Below are 11,430 nucleotides of genomic sequence, written 5' to 3' on the forward strand. Positions count from 1 at the left end.
GTGTCCAAATTTAATGAGTTTAACCCGCTTGTCAAATTCTTTAAAGGAATTGAGTCTTTGATTCAGTTTTTGTAAGTTCTATATCTTTGCAACTTTATGATGTAAACCTTTGATATTTCAAACTTACATTATTTGATCTAATGACATTCATATTTTGAAATATTAAAGGTCTACGACATTAGATTGCAAATGCAGCGATATTGAAATTAGAAACTCAGAGTTTGTGGCTAAAACTAAATTACTTTGGCCTCAGATTAATCAACAGAATTGGGATCTAAAGGATATCCCATTAGAAGGTTTTTGGTGGTTGGGTGGGTGTTGGTTGATTGGTTGGTTGTTTCTTTAAAAGTATTTCCGAACATAGCCCAGAACCGATTTGCCTCAAATTTTGATGAAGGAACTGAGTGGAGCCATGGGAATGATCTAAACTTGATTTAAGAATTTTAATTGAGCAGCTTGATTTTTACAGAGAAAGTTTGGAAAGCTATTTTACTTAAAGGGACTGTAAAGGAAAAATGAAAGGGGGAATAGGCTGAAAGCTAATCACTTTAGATCTTGATCTCGACCCATGAAAGTCATATCTGATGTTCCTGTCTCGAGAAACGGATATAAAACTGTGTCAAATCTATACGAAAATTATATACAATTTTGTATAAAAGTAGTAGGTTTAAACAGATCATATTCAGCAAATAAGCAACCAATCTGAAAACGATGATATCCCAGAGAAAGCTTATTGTAATTTAGGTTTACTTTTATATTTGTTGTTTCTATTTTCAATAGATTTCATTCATAATATTATTTTTACGTCCGTATTACTTGACCAGAAATTCCACCAATGGCAGTGCAGTAAAGTGGTCACGTGATACAGGCGGAGACACGTGACCAGTATACTGCTCTGCCATTGGTGATTGTTCTGGTCACGTGATTTAAGTTTCAGATTTTCAAAATTTTACATATATGAATTTTCGTATAATTTTAACACAGTTTTATATCAGTTTCTCGAGACAGGAACATCAGATAAAACTTTCATGGGTCGCGATCAAGAGCTAAAGTGATTAGCTTTCAGCCTATACCCCCTTTCATTTTTCCTTTACTGTCCCTTTAATAAGTGATTTAATTAGTTACGCCTTGTAACTTTAAATCCACATAATCATTACAATAATATCGACTAATATTCTATTTCAAAGTTTTCAAGCTGTACTAAATATAAGTTGACTGTGAATTCAGGTTGTATTTAAAGGAGTGACCGGAAAAGGGATATATTGTTAAGAGGAGAAAAGGTAGTATTGTAGAATATGAAATAAGGATTCATTTGAAAGCAATAATTTGTACCTAAATCATACGAATATTAATTGCCAAAAATGAAATTTAAATATATACATATACATGCTAATATGTATAATTAAATGCTTTTTCAGCGAGTGGCGTAGTCCATGGGGATTCTTTAAAAAAAACTGGAAACCATAGATTTCATCAATCCAGGGCCGGGGGGGGGGGGGTGAGCCAGATGCCACCCTCCCCCCTCCAATTAATTACGCCTCTGCTCTCACATATCACAGATTATTTGCTGGTTGACACCTCCTTAACGCTATAAATGATAAATGTTAGTGTTGAATTAGCATATTGTATCTCGTGAATATTCAAAACAAATGTCAGCCAATAATTTTATGCAAAAATCTGCAAAAAAAATTGAGCAGAAAATATAAAATATTCCTCAAAAATAAAGCTTGGTTTATTCCAACAAAAGACAAACACTTAAACTGCAACTTTAAGCGTAATTAAAGCTTGAAATAATTACGCCGACATTTTCATTTAAAATTTTCAACGGTACAATAGTTGATAACCATTAGGTTTAACTGATACTTCAAATAAACATGAGTTTTCAGTGGTTTGTTCAGCAAGATATGGTGAGTAGAAGAACCATGGTTTACCCTTGAGATGGATTACTGACAGGGCAGATGGAACCAGCAAGGTTTCATCACAAATAATAGACGAGAAGAAGATACTTAATGAATGAAGAAATAACAAAGTTAAAATATAAATCAGGTCAAAATAAACTTTGATTTTCTTTCATGAGTTTTAATTAAAGATAAAAAAATATAGAGTGTTTCAAAGTTTTACAGTTTAATATGAAATAATGAAAATAAAAATTATATTAACTGGACGAAAAAAGGAAAATATTGTAAACCAGCCTACACACACATCTAGATATAGGTATCAAAAGAAATCAAGACGATAAAAGAATATATTTTCAAACGAAATAAGTCTAAATATAAAATCAAACCTTTGAAAAGAAAATTTTGTCAGAAACCAAAAAATATAGTTACCCTGCTGTCTCTCTCTGACAATCTCAAAAAATCATTTTTTGACTTTAAAAAATTTTAATTTAGTTTGAAATAATTACAAAGGAACTGAATTCTTGCCACACACTCAAATTTTCTAATCCCTCTACTTACTTTGCAACCTGAAGGTGGAAACTTTAATTATTTCAAATTTTCTAATCCCTCTACTTTGCAACCTGAAGGTGGAAACTTTAATTATTTCAAATTTTCTAATCCCTCTACTTTGCAACCTGAAGGTGGAAACTTTAATTATTTCAAATTTTCTAATCCCTCTACTTTGCAACCTGAAGGTGGAAACTTTAAATAATTTAAAAAATTAGACAAGTTGATCTAAGGAACTTCATTTTTTAATGTCTACAACATTTTAGGGATTAGATTTGTACTGAATAGATGATTTTCTAACGGATAATTTATTTATTTTCAGTAAAATTGCTAAAAATTGACTGACAGAAGATGAGTGAACCAAGCAACGAAAAAATTTTAGTTTAAAACTAATTCACTCATGATTTATTAAACCTCTATAAACTTTGAAAAGTGTAATAAAAGTAAACTTCAAGAAGAGCAGAACATTTGAAATATTTGACGTTCATATTTTTTAATACTTAAAACTGAAAGCCAAAACAGATAACAAGAGACTGTAAAGGTTTTCTTCAAGTGTCGTGTCTGATTCACAACAGTTCCTTTAAGCTTTTCATAATCAAGAACGATCCTTAATTCTCTACAGAAACAGTTGTAATTGTTAATAACTTTGTTTGAAAGCTCTATTATATTCAAGAAATAAAGTAATTTTCACTTTCCAGAAAAAAATTAATATTTTCATTTGACTTTTTGGATACTGCGTTTGGGTAAAAGAATAGTCGGGACCGGGAAATTGGAGAAATATATGTTACGTCATCAGTTTAGAGATAAACACACAGTATTCTATCAGAATAAGGTTCAGCGGGTAAGGTTGTAGATTAGGCACCTCTTGATATTACGCTTACAGTCCCTCTAAATAATTTACCAAACCTAATTATGAGAATACATTTTTTGAAATTCTCTTTTGGCACGCTGCACTAATAGAAACTAAAAAATCAATATTTCTACAAAAAACAATATATATAAAAATTCATGACAGTTTTGTCACATTCGAGTAAATAAATAGACCAGCATATTTTTATGAAACATTCAGTATATTTCAGAACAGTAAAAACAACTCTTTAAATTGAGACACCTTAATCAGTGTATTTGTGTATAGATACTGATGGTCAATAGTAAATGAAATTGTCATTTTGCTTTGCTATTCATTTGTTAACTAATTTCAAAAAGTGGAATTTCAAAAAAAAATATTTTACTTACATGCCAACAAATTCACTTTGATAAAATTGTTTAATGATATAATCTTATTTTAAATATAAACATTTGATTATAATAAATTTGACATCTTTAAAATGATAATAAAATATTGTAAATTATTATAGAGCAACATCTAAGCTTCTAACTGAACATCTATCAGGGTTGCTATGTCCACATTCTTCCAATAGAAACAATGAGTCCTGAAAATAAGATTCATTAACCAAACGAAAATGGAATAATTGATAAAATCCACTAAAACTTCTTTGCTGCAATTTAAACCCATTTCCGTTTAATTTAATTACGCTAATTTATAAAGGAATCGCCACCACCTAATGAGCTAAGGAGCAAGAGAAAGAAGTTGCTGATTTTTAAAGTAATTTCCGTCTAACTATTTGGAGAGAATAAGAAAAAAATTGCTGATTTACAATGGAATTTCCTTCTAACGATCTAAAGAAAAAGAGAAATAAATCGCTGAAAGTTGCAGATTTTCACAGGAATTTTCATCTAATGATCAAAAGAGAAAGGAAAAAAACCGCTAAATTTATAAAGGAATTGCCATCTAATGAGCTAAAAAGCAAAGAAATTAGTTGCTGATTTTTAAAGGTATTTCCTTCTAATTAAATTAAGAGAATGAGAAATAAATAGCTGATTTATAAAAAATTTCTATTTAATGATATAAAGAGAAAGAGAAAGAAATTGCTGCTATAAAAAGAAACTCGGCTTGTAGGGCGCTTCGAGCCCATCTTCTATTTCAACTTTTAATTGTGGCTTTATCTGTGAGCATTTTCTCTTTGTACAGTATAAAACAAAAAAGTTTGCGGATTTCATAATATTTTTTCGCGCATTTTCAAAATTTCACAAAAATAAAAAACCTTTAAACACAAATTCTTAAAATTTTGATCATTCATTGTGAGGTTCCACACAAAATTTGGGCCCGATCGGTTCAGTCGTTTTAACGTTTGTATACAAACAAACAAACAAACACCCAATCAGACACGCTAAATTTATATATAGATTTCCATCTAATGATTATAAGAGAAAGCAATTGATTACTCACCTCAAACTCTAATTTTCAAATCATTATATCGTTATAACCTCGAATGTCGCAGAGCTATGATTTCTGGTTGATCAAATAGCACACGATTGCCAAAATATATGTATTAAAGAATTAGAGTTTGTGGCCAATAATCTGTTCATTTCAATAAATTAATATGTCAATATCACTAGCTTAAGGTTTAACAGTCGCAAGTTTTTCAATGACAAAACTTCAAGTTAACTACAGGTGTATCTTATATCTTTAAAGAAGACAATTCCGGCAAATTGTTACAACTTGAAATAGAATTTTCAATTTCCATTTTATTTTCTGTTTCCGGTCATTTTAACGTAAAGCAATATTTGGAATTGGTAGTTTCCTCTTACTGGTGTATTCTTGGTATATAGTGATGTCAGCAACTGCAAACTGTACTTAACTTAACAAACTAGTTACACTATTAATCTTTAATGTATAGAGATGGGCTTGTCTTATTGATTTATAAAACAATTAACGCTTTCTTTTCAGAGAAATATTTGATCAAGTGGCTTTAGTCAACTCTGCATCTATCTTCAGTGGTGTTTGTATTAATAAACGCTAAAACAGTTAACCCTTTCTCTGCTGGGGTACTTAAAAACCAGGATATGCTGGGGGGGGGGGACCCCCCCCCAGCAGGAATAGGGTTAAACCGATAGTTTCTTGAAGGAAATCACATCACCCCGGGAAATTTGTATTGACAGTCTATAACAAAAAAGTAATGGGATATTGAAAAGAAAAAAAAATTAACATGTATATACATTGACAACTTTCAACTCTACCCTATGCATGAAAACTTGCAAAACATCCTTTAAATTACTTTTTCTTAAAACTAAGTCAAGAAATTTCAAAGTGATAACTGATAGTGTTAAAAATGAGAGTGCTGGGGCAAAAACCTAAGGGGACACAAACTACCCCAGCCTTAAGTATTATCTAATTTCTCCTTCATCTTTTCATGGGATATGCTGAGACTACAAAATACATTGCTGGGCGTGGGTTTACTGATATATCTATTTAAGGGACTGTATATCTATTTAAGGGACTGTATGTATATCTATTTTTCAATGACGTTTCTGACAATGTAGAGTGGTACAGTCATATGTTTAATTCACAACTAAAATTTCCATAAACAAGTCACTAAAAAACGTCTTATATATTATCTTTAAAGAGATTAGAAAAGGCGGAACTCACCATATTATTATGGAAAGGAGAATGGAAGGATGATGGTCTAGTATATCTAGTGCATCTAGTACAACCTCTAGAAGAACAAGGATGCCCGGGTTGATGTCTGGGCAGGGTGTAGAACGGAGATACGTAGGTTACTCCTACAATATAGATCTCAGTTTAATTAAAGATATCCATTGTGCTTTTAAAGGATCCAAAAGATCCTGATATGTTTATCATGTAAATTGTATTCTCTATGTAATGAAAGCAAAATCATTGAACTTACAATTTTGAAAGAGAAACATCTATGACATGGTCATCTCTTACTGGAACAAGGAGTTAACAAATTCAAATTAAATCTTTTAATAAAGGATTGGTTTCAACCATCTATTCAAAACTCTACCATTCATAAATATTAAGTGAAATATAATTAAAACATTTAGGGGTTGAACTATATCTATTAGATACAATAATTTACAAAAGCTGTAAGCTTTCAAATGAACGGAATTTACTAATGTCTTAAAGCATTTTCTTCTTTTTTTACACTAATTCAGTCTATTACAAAGTTCAAATCTCTGAATCATATTTCTTCATCGTAAAGCTCAAAAAGAAATGGCTGATGAAAAACTTGTTAGAGTGCTACCTGGATGTAAATTAAGAATAAGATCTTCTTGAGACAACCCTTGAGAATATCTCCAGAGCTGAGGATGCTTAACAGCCTCGTCCACCGGGGTAAAGTTCATCTCGCTCATCTGATGATCAGCCTCCACCCTGGCCGAGGCCAACCTCCTTCTCCTGATATACAGCACCACTACCCTTATGAGAACACTGATCAGCACTGTAACCAGACCTAGAGTTGATGCTATGGTGAGGAGAACCCAGAGAAGGGAACTAGGTTTGGATTTCTCTCTAACGTGTCTCTCCAGGTGGTTAGATTCAGGTACGTTCATCACAAGGTTTACTGGTGTACTCTCTCCATTCAGGTTTACAGCTACTATAGATACAACCATACTAGACAACAAGAAACAACATTTTTTTAACAATTTGTGGATAACAAATTCTACAGTTTGTTGTTATTTTCAGTAACTACTTGCAATTACAAAGTAACCAAAAAAGTGAAGTGATGCAACCCAGTTTTTCCTGGAATATATTCTTTCTCTATAAAATTGATCTATAAACAACTTTATATTCTTACACTAATAACATTAAGTAAATTCCCGCGGTTCTACCGAGTCCCCCAATCAACTGTTGATGCAAATCAGTCAAGGGTTTCTGCACGATCTGACATAAAAACAAAGAAGACGAACAGAATTTACACTTGATTTATAAAAATTACATAGCAACCATAAATTGCTACAAATATAGCGACTTTTCTAATTAATAAGTATGCATCACCAATAATTGGCCAATCATGAACAATTTAATTCCTTGAATAAAATAAAGTAGACCCATTTTTTTGCAAAAAAGGGATTACGTTTTTGCCACAAACTCTAATTTTCTAATCCCTTTACATTTAAAACCAAAGACCTTAGATATTTCAAACAACGAACTCTGTTATATAAAATAATCTACGTTTAAGATATCAGAGGTTAACACCACCAGGTTGTAAAGATTTAAGGATTAGAAAATTTGAGTTTGTGGCAAATACTCAATTCCTTTAGGTTGGTTGGATGAATGATGAATAACAGGCCATGCTAAATCTTATTCAAAGGAATTGATTAAACGATTCAGTTATTTTTTATTCATTTTTTCCACCAAATTCATTTAATAGATAAGTTTCTTTCCTAGCACCAGGCGGCAAGTCCTTGACGATAAAGAATGGTGACTGTGAGCTGACTAGCTCTATCCTGAGTATAGTTGTTCCTTCAAGTATAGAAAATCTATAAATCTTTAACATGTAACCAGATAAATCTTACAACACAACTCAAATTCCGAACTTGTTAACAATAAGAAACTATGTTTTTTTTTATTTTAAACTTTTGAATTAAAATCACTCAGAAAACAGTAAATTTTTCCAGTTTGACAGAATAAACTATATAATTTTGGATATATTTACAGGTCAAGCATAGAAGCCATTCAAAATAGAGATAGTGATATTGAGTTTTCCAAAATTTACGAATTAAATCGTTTTAAAGGGAGTATTCGCGAAAAATGAAAGGGGGTATAGGCTTACGGCGATAAATAATCGCTTCTGATCGCTACTAATCTTACTTCTATCTGTTGCGGCTATTTGGAGAAAATTGTTAAAAACGTCTCATACCGAAGAACGTAGCGTTCATATAAATTGAGGAAGTTGGAACATACGACTTGGATCGCAAAAATCGCAAAATCAAATTAATATCGAACAAATAATTTAGATCTTAAATCCTATAATCATCGATTATTTTTCGACGCATTTGCATATAGTTGATATTTCATAATATTTTTTATTTTGTGTTTTTTAAAATCAATAATTAGCTTACAACTTATTTTTACGACTGGCGCATTCCCGGAAAATATGGAAAATGTCGTCTTCATTATCAAAATCCTCAAAACAGGAATGAATGTTTTCAAAAGTCACTCTCAGATCATACAAAGTAAAACATATTATGAAATATTAACTATATACGAATGCGTCAAAAAATAATCAATGACTATAAGTTGTAATATCTGAATGCTTTGTTTGGAATTAAATTGATTTTGTTACGATCTGAGTCGTTTGTTGCAACTTTCTGAATTTGTAAGGAATCTACGTTCTTCGGTATGAGACGTTTTTAACAATTTTCTCATTTTTGACGCAACAGATAGAAGAAAGATTAGTAGCGATCAAAAGCGATTATTAAACGCCGTAAGCCTATACCCCATTTAATTTTTCGCGAACACTCCCTTTTTCACATTTTAGCATTATATCATACCAAAATTCTAATCTAATCTTAGTTCTAACCCACTTTCATATTTGGAATAAAATAGAAGTTTTTTCCTTAAAAATTTGTTGATTTATTTGCACAGAGAATCTATGCGATTCTTTAGCCAATTCCCATAAATATAGATGATGTGTGTATAATGTACTTTGAAGGATTTCCTATTTGAATCTTGCCCTCGGCTTAGATTGAGTTTCAAGAGGAAATGCTGCTGCTCCCCGCCACTATACCCAGGGATACACGAGAATATCACATTTAAGGAGGATATATTTGATCTGCAGTCTTTCACAGGCTCGGGTACTCCTTCAAGTAGAATAATATTACTATTTAGGTTCTCAATATATTTACTTTCACGACCTTCAGTCAAACAATAACAAACAATGACTTCTAAAAAACCCTTGACGGGATATAATGTTTATACTATCCCTTGGGGTAATAAACTAAAATAACATCCTGCTCTAAAAGTTTGCACCTTCATGGCCTGCAATGTAAATCACTCCAGGCCATGACACGCACCGCTCATGAATCAAGATGTTAGAAAATAAAACCAAAACTATGATTTCATTCAGGTTCCAAGGAGTTCGAGTTTTTGTCTGCTAAATCAGTTTTGAAACTTTTGGTAAAGTTAACTGTCCTGAGCTGTACACTTTAAAGTATATAATAACTATAAAAGTAAAATTACAGAGCAAACTTTATTTTGCTACAATCAGAGCCCGGGGCCTCATTTCTTGGTAAATAGAAGCATAATGAGATAAATTGCAGGACAAAGATTTAACTGGGGACAGAAGTTGGGGATAGGGAAAGGAGAAAAGGAAAACGGGGGTCCGGTAGGGTGTAAGGAAAAAGGGGGGTCCGGTAGGGTGTATGGAAAAAAGGGGGTCCGGTAGGGTATAAGGAAACAAGGGGGTCCGGCAGGGTGTAAGGAAAAAGGGGGGTCCGGGGTAGTATTGAAAAAGGGGGTATGGAAGGGGAAAAATTAAGGTCAGAGGGATTGAATAGAAACTAAATAGAGGGAAATTTTATAGAGATGGGTAGGAAAAGAGGAGAATTTGAAAGAGATGGTTAGGAAAAGAGGAACATTTTAAAGAGATGGTAAGGTTAAGAGGGAAATTTTAAAGAGATGGTAAGGTTAAGAGGGAAATTTTAAAGAGATGGGTAGGAAAAGAGGGAAAGAGTGTGCAAATGCAGTGCAGAAAGGGGAAGGGGACGTTGGGAGGGTAGATAAAGGGAAAAGGAAAGGTATTTGGGAAAGTGGTGGTGGAGATAGGGGAAAGTGAAATTAAGGGAAAGGTTAGAAAAACAGGAACATGGAAAATAGGAAGTGGGAGATAAATGGAAAGGGGGACTTTGCTAACTTGTTTTAAAAATATTCAATTTTGGAAAAATTATTGTATAAACAAATTTAAGACTTATATTTAACGTGGAAGGGTATACCTGTAGAAATAAAGTTTATTATACAGGGTATACCTGTAGAAATAAGGTTTATTAACAGGGTGATAACTGTAGGAAAAAAGTTTATTACACCTGCAGGAATAAGGTTTATGATACAGGGCGATACCTGTAGTAATAAGGTCTATTATACAGTGTGATACCTGTAGTAATAAGGTCAATTATGCAGGGTGATACCTGTAGTAATAAGGTCTATTATACAGTGTCATACCTGTAGTAATAAGGTCTATTATACAGTGTGATACCTGTAGTAATAAGGTCTATTATACAGTGTGATATCTGTAGGAATAAGGATTATTATACAGGGTGATACCTGTAGGAATAAGGATTAGTATACAGTGTGATACCTGTAGTAATAAGGTCTATTATACAGTGTGATACATGTAGTAATAAGGTCAATTATACAGGGTGAAACCTGTATGAATAAAGTCTTTTATGTATACAGGGTGATACCTGTTTGAATAAGGTTTATGATACAGGGTGATTGTTGTACTCCAAGAGTATTCTCCCCCCAGCAGACTAAAGCTCCATAATCAGAGTCTGTATTTGGACTAAACCATATATCTGGAGTTCTAGATTCATGTTCTAGTATCCGGACTACACCTCCAGCTTGCAGGCTCCATCTAGATATAAGGTTAGGTGCAGTTTTGCATCAAAATGGTTTCTCACAGAGGCGGTCAAGTTTTGCTTGGGGCCGAGGACCGCAGCAAGAACATTTTAAATGTGAAAAATGTAATAGTAAAAGGCCCAGCTAGACCTACTGCCAAACATGGAAGAATTCAATATTTAAGTAAGAATATTAATTAACCAGAGATATCTTAAGATATTTAAATTACTTTTCTACAAATATATTTAGTTAAACTACATACCTATATTTGAAAGGTTTTGGATTAGAAGTTACCGGACACTCATAAAGTCGTCTTTCTCCCTTTCTGGCGACAAGAGAGTGATGTATCTTCTCACACACGGGTGGAACTAATTCAGAAATAAATTAAAATTGGATTATTGTTTTTCTTTTGATAGTGTAGTGCAGTGCAGTGCAGTGCAGTGCAGTGCTGTGCAGTGCAGTGCACTGCAGTGTAGTGTAGTGTAGTGTAGTGTAGTGTAGTGTAGTGTAGTGTAGTGTAGTGTAGTGTAGTGTAGTGTAGTGTAGTGTAGTGTAGTGTAGTGTAGT

At 32.7% G+C, this 11,430-nt stretch overlaps 1 protein-coding gene across 1 annotated transcript; it reads right to left on the minus strand.

The window, feature by feature from the left end:
- Positions 1–2,850: 2,850 nt before the first annotated feature.
- On the minus strand, positions 2,851–11,231 carry LOC111711696 (protein turtle; the record flags this gene model as incomplete). The annotated part of the gene is given in 7 exon segments (XM_023486101.1): positions 2,851–3,877; positions 5,935–6,068; positions 6,551–6,918; positions 7,692–7,754; positions 8,969–9,110; positions 10,710–10,879; positions 11,126–11,231. Coding segments are annotated over 7 exon segments (1,064 nt in total), but the record flags the coding sequence as incomplete, so codon positions are not given.
- Between the last annotated feature and the right edge of the window lie 199 nt (positions 11,232–11,430).

Source organism: Eurytemora carolleeae, unplaced genomic scaffold (assembly GCF_000591075.1).
Source record: "Eurytemora carolleeae unplaced genomic scaffold, Eaff_2.0 scaffold1194, whole genome shotgun sequence".
Classification (NCBI taxonomy): Eukaryota; Metazoa; Arthropoda; class Copepoda; order Calanoida; family Temoridae; genus Eurytemora; species Eurytemora carolleeae.